This window comes from Arachis ipaensis, chromosome B5 (genome assembly GCF_059453495.1).
Source record: "Arachis ipaensis isolate K30076 ecotype BB chromosome B5, ASM5945349v1, whole genome shotgun sequence".
Classification (NCBI taxonomy): domain Eukaryota; kingdom Viridiplantae; phylum Streptophyta; class Magnoliopsida; order Fabales; family Fabaceae; genus Arachis; species Arachis ipaensis.
In genome coordinates this window covers 4001329-4016526 of record NC_142440.1, presented here as the reverse complement: position 1 = coordinate 4016526, position 15198 = coordinate 4001329, and the positions used below count along the sequence as shown (strand labels likewise).

General features: G+C 32.0%; 2 protein-coding genes and 1 pseudogene across 4 annotated transcripts; 2 read left to right on the top strand and 1 right to left on the bottom strand.

The window, feature by feature from the left end:
- Positions 1–1122: 1122 nt before the first annotated feature.
- LOC107642529 (lysine histidine transporter-like 8) lies at positions 1123–4762 on the top strand. 2 transcript variants are annotated; one of them, XR_015883615.1, is made up of 6 exons: positions 1208–1780; positions 1868–2004; positions 2536–2963; positions 3299–3430; positions 3798–4340; positions 4476–4762. XR_015883615.1 is itself a non-coding variant. In XM_016345919.3 (5 exons), the coding sequence occupies exons 1-5, from the start codon at positions 1317–1319 to the stop codon at positions 4281–4283; spliced, it is 1647 nt and encodes a 548-aa protein (XP_016201405.1). In that variant the 5' UTR covers positions 1123–1316; the 3' UTR covers positions 4284–4762. The 2 variants fall into 2 exon arrangements, 1 of the variants encoding a protein (XP_016201405.1); XM_016345919.3 differs by having other exon boundaries at positions 1123–1780; positions 3798–4762.
- A 1443-nt stretch (positions 4763–6205) lies between these two features.
- On the top strand, positions 6206–7365 carry LOC148563235 (putative galacturonosyltransferase-like 10; annotated as a pseudogene). The gene is made up of 4 exons (XR_015883616.1): positions 6206–6307; positions 6395–6466; positions 6562–6626; positions 6723–7365. The product of XR_015883616.1 is annotated as a putative galacturonosyltransferase-like 10 (transcript).
- An 894-nt stretch (positions 7366–8259) lies between these two features.
- On the bottom strand, positions 8260–13651 carry LOC107642528 (protein S-acyltransferase 10). The gene is made up of 11 exons (XM_016345917.2): positions 13209–13651; positions 12905–13019; positions 11880–11954; positions 11681–11752; positions 11425–11562; positions 11305–11338; positions 10889–10998; positions 9978–10064; positions 9712–9795; positions 8873–8938; positions 8260–8721 (listed from the first exon to the last, which is right to left on the bottom strand). Exons 1-11 carry the CDS (start codon positions 13300–13302, stop codon positions 8547–8549), a joined length of 1050 nt encoding a protein of 349 aa, XP_016201403.1. The 5' UTR covers positions 13303–13651; the 3' UTR covers positions 8260–8546.
- Between the last annotated feature and the right edge of the window lie 1547 nt (positions 13652–15198).

The window sequence follows — 15198 nt, the reverse complement described above, 5'->3', positions numbered from 1 at the left end:
CTAGGTGTTGCAAATTGAAATTCTTCTCCCCAATAAATACAATTTTTAATGCAAAAGGTTGCGCCATCGAATGAAAATTTTCTCTCCCAGAAGAAAATAATCAATGAAAGCAATAAAAAGGAAAATAACAACATGTTGTAATCTAACGTTTGCAATTCATACAATTCTTAATTCGGTAGCTTGAAAAAATGACCAATTCTAAAGTTGGGTGACAACTAATTTTTTTTTTTTTTTTTGTTTCTAATTGGTCAAAGTCTCTCTGCTTAAATTATTTGGTCATAGCCCAGACAGTGTCTCAAATATAACCACTGTAATCCCCCTTTAATTTGAGTCAATTTCGGATGCTAATTGGATGGGTTTATAATTATATATATAGAACTACTTTTAACACATGATTTCTTTAGTTAATAAATTAATTTTAAATATGTTAACTCGATAAACATGAGTACTATTAGTTTTTGACTAAATTATACTGAATTTTCTTCAAATATGATAATATAATACTATACAGAATAACAATATATTTACACATAAAACAATTTTTGGTATCTCTAATTATATCACCTAATATTATTTATCTCTCGTTTATCCATTTTGTGATCTTTTACTTTTACTCTCAGATTTAACAAAATGCCTGAATAAACACCAACTTCACTACTTAAGTGTATAAGTAATATAATATATTGTTTCACATAAGACTTCTTGATTTATTATAGCTGCATTAATATCTCCTCGTACTTATATTGTCGACTAATATAAACATACATGCATTTTATAAAACTGAAAAGTAATAAATGATTTAGAACATAAATAGCACAGAGATTAAGATATACTTTTATAAATAAATAAATATTATGGGTCATATTGAAAATGCTAATGCGCTTAAAAAAAAAAAAGAAGTGCAATGTTCCTTAAAAAATAACTTACTAATAAAGATAAAATAAAAAAAATAAAAAAATAAAATTTATTTAATAAAAATAAAAGATATTTAATTAAGAATGAGCCGGACTAACCTATAAAAAAATATAAACTAATACTTTTTATTTTATTTTCTAATCTTTGAATGTATGCAACTATGCATGATGTACTATTTAGATTGAGAAGTTGTGTCAAAAAAGGAATGTGGAAATACCATGATTCCAAGTCAAGATATTTGCATAGCCTCAATTAACATTAATAATTGAACACAATATCAACCACCTAACTAGTTACATGTATATAAATACATGCACATACAAACACAAACACAATAGCACAAAAAAAGAAAGGGTGCTTGCAAATTAGAAGACATAGCCAGAGAGGGTGAAAAAACAAAGATGGCTATGGCTACAAATGAAGCTAATAAGAAAACAATGGAAATAAGTTCAGCACCAATAACACCAAGAACAAGGACACCAATGGTGTCATCACCACCAGTTTCATGTCCACCCTCTCAGATTCACTCACCATCACTAACAAGGTCACCACTTCTGCATTCAGAGAATGGAGATGAAGTAGATGGGATTACAACAAGTAAAACAAAGACACCAAAGACACCAAGAACACCAAGAACACCAAGAACACCATTAAGGATCTCAAATTTGACACCAAGGTTTATCACACCTTTGGGAAGCCCTGTGAGGAAAGCACTCAGGTTCACAAAGCTTGATCCTCATGATGCTTGGCTTCCAATCACTCAATCAAGGAATGGAAACAAGTTCTATGCTGCTTTTCATACTCTTTGTTCTGGGATTGGAATTCAGGCTCTTATTCTTCCTTTCTCCTTCACTGTTCTTGGTTGGTAAGTAATTCATTAATTAATTCAATCTTTGATTAATAAGTTTTTTAATTAATAACAAAGAAAATTAATTAATCTTTTTGTATGCAGGACATGGGGAATAATCAGTTTGAGTGTAGCTTTTGTATGGCAATTATACACTCTATGGTTGTTGGTGCATCTTCACGAATCTGTGGAGCATGGAATTCGTTTCAGTCGATACCTTCAACTCTGTTTTGCTACATTTGGTATGAAATTTATTTATGATAACTCAGATGACATTAATTTCATGTAAAAATGATAACAGATTTGACTAAATTATCATCTAACAATTTTCAACTATTAACTTCACATGAAGTCAACTGCACCTGAGTTTGTGTTATGTTAAGTAATTGAGTGAATACTCCATCCGGCCCTGACAATTATCTCGAAAGGATAACGAGACCTTCAAGAAAAAAAATATCCAATCTGGCCCCTGATATTATTTTTGGGACTGATTAGCCTCTGTGCAAAAAAATACAACATTGATTTCTTTTGGCACAGGAGCCTCGTTGTCCTTTCGAAGTAATTGTCAGAGGCTGGATTGAGATTTTTTTTATCAAGGATCTCGTTGTCTTTCGAGATAATTGTCAGGCCTATTTTAGATTTTTCTCTAAGTAATTTAGTTGAATATATTAATATATAATCACTTTTTTTACTCATAACATTATAATTATAAGATGAAATTCTTTGCATAAGGTAACAAATAATATAATGTTTAATATGAATTATTATTGCAGGGGAGAGACTGGGAAAAGTGCTAGCAATGTTTCCAATAATATACCTATCAGCAGGGACATGCACAACCATAATAATATTGGGAGCATCAACAGCAAGAACATTCTACCAAATCATATGCGGGACCACGTGCACCGCAAAGCCCATGACCACAGTAGAGTGGTACCTAGTGTTCACATGTGTGGCAGTGGTGTTGTCCCAGTTGCCAAGTTTGAACTCCATTGCTGGGGTTTCACTCATTGGTGCTGTCACTGCTGTAGGGTATTGTACCGCCATTTGGATCACCTCTGTTGCTCAGGGTACCCTACCTCGTGTTAACTATAATCCTGTTAGGCATGGAACCAGTGCTAAGGATGCTTTTAATATTCTTAATGCACTTGGGATTGTTGCCTTTGCTTTTAGGGGACATAATCTCATCCTCGAAATTCAGGTACATATCATAATTATCTTGCTTTATTATGCAGTTATTTTCATGTGAAGTTAATAGTTGAGAATCGTGAGACCATGAAAATAATTATACAGTGAATTTTCACCTAATAATAATAATTAATTGTGAGTCACGCAGAGAATGTTGAAGTTAATGGAAGACTTTTATCCTTTTACATGTATGAGCATTGAAATGGTCCAGAAATGAATAAGAAGAAAATTTGGATTAGTAGTGTGAATACAATGAATTATTGAGAGAGTTGTTAGATAGGGACTTGTATGTATGTATGTATCTTTTGAAGAATTTTCTTCAATTAATAAATAATTGAATTATTTCAGGCCACTATGCCTTCAAGCGAGAAGCATCCATCGCACGTGCCAATGTGGAAAGGAGTGAAGGCTTCATACGCACTCATTGCTGCATGCTTATTTCCCCTATCCATTGGCGGCTATTGGGCTTATGGCCAAATGGTAATTATAATTTATTCCGCTCATAAATATCTTATACTTATAATTAATTAATAGCATCCATTAATTAAGAATAATATTTTTATAAAGAAAAGTATAGGATACCAACATGTTATCTGCTAATTTATTGTCAATAATAATTAATTATTATATTTTAAACACATATATAAAGAGATACATTCAGAAAATATATTTATAAAGACACTTCTATTGAACACAGTCATAAAAAAGATATTTTTATTAAACACATTCACAAAGATACTTCTATTAAATACAATTATAAATAAGAGTTGGGAAAAGTTGGCAGAAATATTGTTAGTAGCATAGCGGGATTGTTTTTATAATTATATTTTGGTGATGAATTTTGCAGATTCCTTCGGGAGGAATGCTGACTGCACTATACATGTTCCATTCTCATGACGTATCAAGATTTGTGCTGGGATTGACGAGTTTATTCGTAGTAATCAATGGTTTGTGCTCATTCCAAATCTATGGCATGCCGGTTTTTGATGACATGGAATCAAATTACGTAAAGATGAAGAAGCAGCCGTGCCCATGGTGGCTGAGGGTAATTTTCAGGATCTTCTTTGGGTTTATCTGCTTCTTCATTGCTGTTGCAATTCCATTCTTGTCAAGCTTGGCAGGTTTGATTGGAGGAATTTCATTGCCTGTGACATTGGCATACCCTTCCTTCATGTGGCTCAAGTTTAAGAAGCCCAAGAAATTTGGTCCTTCTTGGTGTATCAATTGGTTCTTGGGGATCTTAGGGATGTGCCTTAGTGCCCTTCTTGTTGCAGCTAGCATCTATGTTATTGTTGATACTGGTGTTAATGTTAGCTTCTTCAATCCTAAGTAAGGAGATAGAACAATTAATGTACCATGTTTTGAACTTCTCATAAGTTCTGACAATTAGGTAAAGGTGGAAACTCAGGTGCAGTCGTCGACTTCACGTGAAGTTGATAGCTGAGATGAAAATTTAGTCAATCATCTAACGGGTTTCAGCTATCAACTTCACGTGAAGTCGACTGCAGTTGAGTTTCCACCTTAGGTACGTAAAAGCTTTTGTTCTGGTTGATTTATTATGTAACACATTAGCTTTGTGGGTTGTTAATATCTTATTCTTTTTTTTTTTTTAATATATTGGATGATGTAACAAAGTGATAAACTAGCTAGATGAATAAGTACTAAAAGGGTTTGTGATTCTTCTTTAAGTATTATTTTTGCTTTTTGTAGAAATTCAAAACTGTTATAGCAATTTTCACTAGTGTGAAGTGTGAACGTGTACTAATTGTTCCAAATGAAAAAGATAAGATTAATGAATGAATGTTGTATAAATTTTCTTGTTTGGAATAGACAGTCACCATTTTATATACATGTCATTAAATTTTGTCATGGTCAGGTCGGCAATTTAACAAAGTAGCATTGTCAAAGGTGGCGGAAACTTTGTTAGTGAGTTCCGAAAATTTGATTTGAAAATGGGGTGTGCGTAATTTAAAGGATAAGCATCTGATATTAGTTGATCCATTTTCTAAAGATATTAAATACGGAGGCTTTGAGCATAGAATATGTCTATGTCATTTCCTAATTGGTAGCTGAAGGAAGAGATTAAATACGGTTGCTATCCATGGTCGCTGACAAATTAATAAAGGGCTGCCACCATTTTCAAACTGCTAGTAAATAATTAACTATACTACATTTATTTTTCCAAATTTTCCCATCATTTTCACTGGTGAAATATAGAAATGGTTTTCAGTTTTTTTTACTTTTAAAGGGAAATGTCAGAGTCAAAATATGCGTGTGAGAAAGAGTATCGTTCTAGCTCTGGGACCTAGACCAGCAGTGTAGCCAATAATCACTTAATCAGTAATTCAGTATATATATCTATCGAGTTTTGTTAACATTTTCTCTAAGAATCAATGTTAAAATTATTAATTAAAAAATTATAAAAATAAAAATAAAAAACTCAAAATTAAAATTTGAATGTATTTATTAAAATAAAAATCTACTAATAATAATATTATTAGGTGTTTTAAGAAGTTAAAGGAACTAAAACCATATCTATATCTAAATCTAAACATATAAAAAGACTTTGTCCCATCTTACGCACATAGTAACTCATTTAAATTATTTTCTAATAGCAAATCTTTAAATAGAAGTCTTGTTGGATTGAAAATATCATGAAAAATCAAACTAAAAAAAAAAAAAGCTTTGCTACTAAATAACTAGCCAACTATCATGTTAAGTAAGGATAACAATTATTTCTAAAAATATTATGTGTATATTAAGATCAATCACCAAATATTATTTATTTATATATAAATAAATATAATATTTAATTTATTTTTAATATATATTTTATATTTTATTATATATTTCATACTAATAATTATTTGAAAGACTTAGCTAACTTATGTCTTAGAAGCACAAGTTAAGGTTACTAATAATAAAAAATTTTAAAATAAAAAGTAAAAACAAATCTAAATTTTATATTATTTTCTATAAATATTTTCTTAATTTATAACTTTATAATGTGTTTCTCTAGGAACACATGTTAGCTAAGGCTGCGTTTGTTTTTGTAAACAGGACAGGACATGACACTGAGACAAAGACATTGAGACAGAGACACTAAAAATTATTCTTTATGTATTGTGTTTGGATACAATGGACAAGACACTGATGTAATGTCTAGTATTCTGTTTGGATACATATAAACAAGACTAAAATATAATGTAAAATTACTAAAATAGACCCATCTCATTTTAATTTTCATACCCACCTCTCACCATCTCTGTCTCTGTGATGCACTCCTTGGCTGCCACCCTAACTCTTCTCCACCCTAATTCATGGGCCGCCGTTAACGACATCTTCTTCCTCACCAAGGTCAATTTTTTACACACTCTCTCTATTCATTTTGATTGTCGTTTTTGCTTCTTCAGTTGTCGTTTTGTGTTTCTTGTTTCTTTCAAGATGCGTTCGAGAGGCACTGCGTGGTCTTCACTGTTGGGACTTCCATTGCCTTCGTTGCCACTGCTTGGATCGGTCTCTTCATTTCTCAGTGCTTTCCATTCATATCATCTGATTTGATTATTTGATTGGGTTCATTGATTGTAAGATTGGTTGATTTCTTGTTTTAGGGTATTCATTGCGCCATTTCCATGATGCATAGGTTGAACAAAGGCTTGAATCAATTGAAAAAGCTGTGAGTCTTTCTGTATCACATTTTTTTTCTTCTTAATTCTAATTCTAATTCTAATGGATACGTCTATCTCATTTTTTTTTAATCAATTGAACAAAGGCTTGATCAATATGTTGAGAGAGTAATCTACTTGGATTCTGATGTCATAGTTGTTGATGACATTCAAAAGCTTTGGAAGGTTTCTCTGAAAGATTCAAGTTCAAAAGTCATTGGTGCTCCTGAATATTGTCATGCAAATTTCACAAGATACTTCTCGTATGAGTTTTGGTCAAGTTCAGAGTTCCTTATATCTTTGAAGGGAAGAAGAAAAGGCCTTGTTATTTCAACACTGGGGTTATGGTAATGGACTTGGGTAAATGGAGAAAAGGTGAATACACCAAGAGGATTGAGAAATGGATGAAAGTTCAGAAGGAAAGAAGGATCTATGATTTGGGTTCACTACCTCCATTCTTGCTTGTTTTTGGTGGTGATGTTGAGCCTATTGAACATAGATGGAATCAACATGGTCTTGGAGGGGACAATGTTGCTGACAGTTGCAGGAGTTTGCATCCTGGTCCAGTTAGTTTGATGCATTGGAGTGGTAAAGGGAAACCTTGGAAAAGGCTTGATGCCAAGAAGCCATGCCTTGTTGATTATTTGTGGAAACCTTATGATCTTTAATTACAGCATGATTCATTAATTCAATGTTAAAATTATTAATTAAAAAATTATAAAAATAAAAATAAAAAACTCAAAATTAAAATTTGAATGTATTTATTAAAATAAAAATCTACTAATAATAATATTATTAGGTGTTTTAAGAAGTTAAAGGAACTAAAACCATATCTATATCTAAATCTAAACATATAAAAAGACTTTGTCCCATCTTACGCAAATAGTAACTCATTTAAATTATTTTCTAATAGCAAATCTTTAAATAGAAGCCTTGTTGGATTGAAAATATCATGAAAAATCAAACTAAAAAAAAAAAAAGCTTTGCTACTAAATAACTAGCCAACTATCATGTTAAGTAAGGATAACAATTATTTCTAAAAATATTATGTGTATATTAAGATCAATCACCAAATATTATTTATTTATATATAAATAAATATAATATTTAATTTATTTTTAATATATATTTTATATTTTATTATATATTTCATACTAATAATTATTTGAAAGACTTAGCTAACTTATGTCTTAGAAGCACAAGTTAAGGTTACTAATAATAAAAAATTTTAAAATAAAAAGTAAAAACAAATCTAAATTTTATATTATTTTCTATAAATATTTTCTTAATTTATAACTTTATAATGTGTTTCTCTAGGAACACATGTTAGCTAAATTCTTATTTTAATAACTAATAGTTGATTAACGTCTTGCTCGCCAGTTGGAGGAAAAGATGCCATCCTCATCCTCTGTTATTTAATGCCATAGATTGCGACAGAAAAGTGGAACTAACGGCGTTTACTTTGTTAAATACTCAAATCGATTTCCTCCTTGTCCTTAGCTTCTTTAAACACGAAGCTTCTTTAGAAGTATTTTAACTACATCTGTGCCGCTGACCAAAGCCACATTTTACGGTCAAATTAATTGGACATTCAAAAATTTGACTTCTAATAAGATGTGGAAACCAAAAGTCAAAAAAAGCATGTGAGCAACACTCTGTTCATTCATCTTACCTTAAACTTTAATTGCTTCGACCACAATCAACACTACCACAACCAACAATTCCGCATGGTGCCCTGCGTTCCAAGAATCCCAGGTCTGAGAAATTCAACACTGGCAAAATGACACACACCCTAGCACTGCAACTATACATTAAACTTAAAACATCCACTTCCAAAAAACAATTAAACAAAGAATGGATGACAGGGAAAATCACACTGCAAAAACTCAGGGACAAAGACTCCTACTTATACAATTTGTTTACAACAGTCATCAGCAACATCGACAGGTTACGACATCCAGACACGTGTACGGTCTTGACTTTTCCTCTGTCTCCTGAGGTGTCGGGAGCCGCTCCATGTTGTATACGCTGCTACTTCCGCAGCAGAAATTGTATACATTTCTAGATACTCCTTTACTAAATGGATGCACTCTTTCAGGAATTCCCCTGCAAATGAATTGATGAATGGTGTGCTTAAGAGAGATATCCCAAGAAACATAAACAACTAACATACAAATATTAAAACAACTAAACGCCAAGATTCGATCTATTGAAAATTCTAAGTAATGGAAAAACAAGGGACTATAGTTAATCTAACCTTAGATAAGGAATTCGTCTTCTCCTTACAAGTTCATAAGTAGTCTGATTTGTCAAAATAAGATAACTGCAGGGAAATCAAAAGTCAAAACATCAGTGGTTGTATAGTCTTTAACCTGGATGCTCAACTAAACAGTGAACATGATGGAGACATTGGGCCATAAAGTAAAAGTTAACCTAGAGCTTGCATTTGTTTCAACTATGTAAAGAGTAATACTGTAATAGAGCAATACATGTAAAGGAAGATAGTAACACTGCATTCACTTAGCATAGTCTATATATAATTATATATATACTTATGCTGTAACATATATACATAGACTATACTAAGTGACCGCAGTGCTACTATCTTCCTTTACATGTACTGCACTATTACTCCTTACAAACTATTTCTTTAAGTAAGGAAAATAAATCACTTTTTGATTTTAATTAAAAAAATCAAATAATTAATCACAATCTTAGAAGAACTTATTCCCAATATTTTAGCAGAAGCTAAAGGAATAGCTTCTCAGATATAAAAATTTAGTCTTGGCTCTTTCAAATATATAAAAAATTTACAAGTTAGAGAGTCACATAGTTTTAGTCTTCATTTTGTAGAGTTAAAGATATTAAACCAAAATGAGAAGTGAGAACCACATGCAGTCATATTAAACTGGTGCACTGAAAGCAAACAGAAACCGAGGTCCCATCGCTCCACGTGAAGATCAGATGCAAAAGACATCAGAAACAATTAACTATTCAACATAAAAGAGCATGGCACTCTAGAAACAGTAAGTATACATGAAGATCTAAACAAATGCAACCAATGCAAAATACAGAACTAGAAAGACAAATATTTACCTATGAAATAGAAGTAGCAGAAGCAGAAAGATAAGAGAGATTGACAAAGTGATCAACAGTACTATCATGATTGCATCCCGCCACCTGACAGCATCATAAAATCATGCTCTAATTTCAGATATAAAGGGAAAAATGTAGATTGCATGAGCATTGTGCTTCCTTCCTTTTGTTTTTTGCTACTTTCTTTCTTTTTTGTGTGTGTGTTTTAGGAGGAGAGTCTGTATCAGTATAAAAAAGATTACTACTAAATAAATAAGATATCATACCAAGCACTTTTAATGTGATCCTTCAAGTATGAAATATATAAGATGCCAGTCCAGAGGCACAACGCTGTCTCTTCACAAAGGTACCACCTAAAGTATTTAGAAATTAAAGAGACGGATTCATAACAAGGAAAATATAGTTACAATACTTTAACACATATATACATAAAACAACTTGATATAAGTAACTCCTTTGCATCATGATCACATATCATTTATAACATAGAGAGCACAGCCTTAATATTCTCAAGATAGATAGTATCTTAAACGATAAAATATACTTTTTGTCCCTAAAGTTTGCCAAAAGTTTCAAAAATACCCCTAACTTTATTTTGTTTCAATTTTGTCTCAAAAGTTTTCGATTTGCATTAATTATACCCCTAGTAGTTAAATTTTCAAGAAGTTTAAGATCAATCCAGTAGTAACCACATCTCTTGCATTCAAGTAAAATTGATTGCTTAAGGAAATCTTATTTTAATCCAATTAATATTACATATAACTCAATTTGGAGAAGAAAGCACCTATATTTCAAAATGAATAACATGACAATGAAATGCTTAAGTTCACTATAGATTTCCAAATTCATCCAACACATTTCTTACTGGTCTCTCTTATAATCAGCATTAAAAAATGATTAACAAGTAAATGTTGCAGCTTCATTATTGTAACAAATGCCATGACTATGAAACAGAACAAATCAACGGCACTTTACTGAAAATTTTTAGTGATTCCATTTCCAGGTCAATGATTCTTCAACTAAATATCCTTACTGATATAAATACTAATATCAACAAGCTAAAGATTTGTTAACTGTGTAAGCTCTTATCTCCATACTAGCTAGCTCAAATTAAGTGTACAATAGAAGAGCTTCAATAACGGCATGCAAACGATGAAATTACATATAATTGACTCACCAAAATCGACAATGATTGCCCTGCCCAATGCAGTTACCAAGCCAAACACAATGATGATCAAACTGAAGAACACACTTGTCACAATCATGACAGTGCTTTGATCGTGGAGGCTGAATAATGGCCATGAAAAAGAAAAAAAAAATGATTGATCATCAAATCGAGTGTTACATTATTGGAACAAAAGAAAGCAACGCTGCAAGAAGTGCCCAGTTTCTATACAAAGTAGGAAGTGCGCAAAAAGTAATATATAAATCAAATAAAACCATTTTATATAAGTCCGCTTTTTTCATTTGTAATGGAAATTTTGTTTACTCATTTAGTTTTCTCGGAGCATACAATCCAGCAATGCAATAACACAAGTATTTACATAAGGTACCTTTATTTAGTATGTCGTAATACATACTATATATCATTACCTGTTCCACATTGCAGTAGCTGCATGTCCATGTTCTGCAAGACAGAGAAAACCCTAAATAATTTTGAAAACTTAATTAATAGAGCATGAAATTAAAGATTATCTAGCGAGCCCTATGTACCTGATTGTTGTTCCCATAGGATACAAGTCTGCCACTAACTTTGACCAAGTTGGTGTATTATTTCCTGAAATATTTTTTCCTGCCTGAGTTCCCTCGACAGCAACAACGAAACTCCCATTTTTGCTTGAAACTGGTAGACTTTGCTTAAACATGACAAAATTGACAATAATAGTTAGGTGAGATCAAATACATCAATTTTCTTCATATGTCACTACATAATAAACCTTTGAAGAGGATGAAAACAACAATAAATTACTTTGAGGTTTCTGATGTCTTTCTGTATAGGACATTTCTCTCAGTAACAGTCATCATGGCATCAAGGACATAGCTGTACACACAAATGTAGCATATGCAAAAACAAAGAAGATCAGGAAGATATAAATATAAATATCACGTTTACACATCATAATCCACATCCGCTCCATCCAAAGGAAGAAAATAGTTGTGATGTTTACCCCGGAGAAGAAATAGATGTAACAAAGTATTGTATTAAAGTAACAAAGAACAGCAGCAAGTAACAAGCAGTGTACCTGACAGAAAAACAAAAAAAAAATCATAAAATAAAAAAGTGAAAAAAATAAAGACACCTCAAAAGTACATCAAGGCACTGAAACAGACATTCATGCAGAACAATACCTAAATCTAGAAAATTGTTAACGTCTACTAATTATTCAGACTTCCAGCACACTTCTCGAATCTCATGCTATTCATCGGCCATATTAGCATTAGAAAAGATGTATCATCCAAGAACAGTCACAACTAAATGCTTATTAAATGGGAAAATACTATTTGCCAAAAGTTCAATCTTTACAAATTCTAACACCAATTTTAACTGCTATGCATCTTGGACAAAGTATAATGCAAGTAGTCTATCCAAAAAAAAGAAGAAGGAAAGTATAAGGCCTAGTAGTCCTTCTAAAATTGGAACATTTTTTGGAAGCAAACAAAGAACCATTGATAGAGGCACTACATTTACTGAAAAGCATCCTTGCTTACGTAGCTAGATATTAAATAGCCTCAAACAATGGGTAGGTCCCTGCCAAAAATGTCTAAATAAATAATTCTCAGTCTCATATTTCTATGCATCCTTTGCTTAATTTTGCCTCCTTTTAAAAGATCAATAAACTTGTGAATTTGTAATGTATCATCAAATCTAAAGTAAGAATACTTCCATAATATTATAATATCCATATAAATTCATTATCCCAAATGCACATTTATCACTTTACTTTACTTTGCCAGTCACAAACGCTCACTATGTGCAACTCATCAGCAAAGCTATCCTCTCTTTCAAAGGTATCTCAATCTATTTCATTTCATTTGATGGCCTATTGAACAAATCGTCAAGTACAAATAATGTTCCACTAAACCCATTAAAGTGCCAGCGAATCAGCACCATCCACTAAGTTGAAGCTTCAGTATGGTAAAAAAATATGCAAAAAATAGAATACAGCGACTTAAAAGTGGGAAAAAAACATACATCGGTTCCTTCTTAGTCTTTTCTATCAAATCTCCATCGATTAAGAAGAGAACGCCAATATAAACCAAATGGACAGTCACCAAGACCAACTTCACGCACAGCGCAGACCTCCGAGCTGAAATTCAGTGACAAAATTCCAAAATGCATAAATAAATAAAAAAATTCGCATAATTTTTGTTAGGAAGACACATAAATAAAAGTAAGAACAGTTCAGCAACAGCATTCACCATTCAGCACGCAAATTCAGATAAAACAAAAACTATGCTAATTTAAACAAAAAAAAAAGGAATTGCAGCAAACGCACCAGGGTCAATGAGGCATGGAAAGAATCTGAGGCAGCGATCCATGGGTTGATCCCAAGGGGAACGCATAGGGCGGCATATACCAACGATCGTCATGAGACTAAATTAAGAGCAGAGCCATGAGAGAATGAAGCGATTCGCATCAGAGAGTGTTGGTTCGGTCTTCGGTGTTGTTTGATTCTAGGGGGAAAATTTTCTGGGTGAGAACCGAACTTTCCCGAGAAAAGCAAAAGAGAGAAAATGGATAGTAGCAGTAAGAAGTGATTTTGGATGTTGGATTTCGATCTTAAATTTTTTATTTTTATTTTTTTACATTACATTGGTGTACGATGTATATCAATCTTGTGTTGAAAGGGGAATTTGGGAAAAGAGAGAGGTGCGCAGTACGCATATTTTGGGGGTAATTAGCGTTGTGTTCTGTCTTCCACTCTATAGCAGCGAAGGCAAGGTTAGATTGACGAGTGAGACTGTTAGTTCAATTTTTCTTCTTTTTTTTTTCTTTTTTCTTTTTTCTTTTTCGTATTGTCATAGCTATGGCTGAGGGAATTAATTCAAGCTAGTTAACCCCTATATCCAAATCATTTATGATTCAACTGCCCCCCTTTATCTTGGAGCAAGTTAAGTGTCTGTGGGCAACTTATTTAATTGATGAGATAAATATTAATTTAATATCTAAAAGATTTTGGTGCTTATAAAATAAATGACAAAATAGTCTTTAAAAAAATTTAAAAGTTGATAAACGTATCTTTAAATTTATCGAATTATTTTTTTACAAGAAAAATATTGAAATGACTATCGAATTTTAATGATATGGTATATCTTTTTAGTTAGTTACTAATTTATTTTTTATATAATTAATTTAAAATTAAAATTTTTTAATTCTTCTGCCTAGTTTTTACCAAGAAGGAAAATGTGCCTCTACCTCTCTTTTCACTATCGTCTGCTACCCTCATCCCCTCTCATCTCTTAGGCTGTGTTTTTCTACAGAAATAGGACATTGGACATGGATACTGAGATACAAAATTATGTTTAACAGAAGAGATATGGACAAAGACAGTGTGTCCAAAGATACTGAATTAATGTATTTTGTGTTCATCTTGACGGAAAGGGCACATGGACACTAACAAGAAACACAGCTTATTTTTCATTCTTTTTTCATTATTTTTGTTTATTTTTTATAATTATATTTTATTATTATTATATTTTTCATCTCAAATTTTTTGAATGAAAAAAAATAAGAATAAATTAGATTTTCATAATTTGTTCTAGTTTATCACTAAACATAATACAAAAACACAAAATTTTGTGCCTATGTCCATCAATGTCTTGTTCTGTCCTATTTTCAGTGTCTTGTCCTATCCTGTTCTCAGAAACAAACGCAGCTTTAGCTCTTTCCCTCTCACTCTCAAGGTCACCGCAACAGAAGCTATTACTTGGACGACCCAGTGCACTTGCTGGAGTTGTGAGGAAAGTGTGAGATCACGATTTCGTGTACTAAGTTTTTGGCGTCGTTGTCGGGGATTGTTCGAATTTGGACAATTGACAGTTCATCTTGTTGCTTAGATTGGGTAATTTTATTTTTAGTATAAGCTTTCTTATTTTAATTTTTGAAAAAAAATAATAAAATAATAATATTTTGATTTCTAAAAATTCATCAAAGCTTTTAAGAATGAATTCTAGAGTTTCATGATGATCTGTTGAAGTCTAGCTGGCTGTGAAGCCATGTCTAATCTTTTGGATCGAGGTTTTAACTTATCATCACAAGAGCTTGTTGATTTCTATCAATCTTGCTGTTGTATGTAATATTTTGCTGAAGCTTGGCTAGTCATTGGCTTTGGCCATGTCTAGTGTTTTGGACCGAAACTTTCACTGAAAGCTTGGCTGGCTAGTAAGCCATGTCTAATTCCTGGACCGAAACTTTAGACTAACATTGCATGATTCCTGGAATTCTTATTAAAAATTTTGAATTTCTCTATTTTCTTTTCCACAATA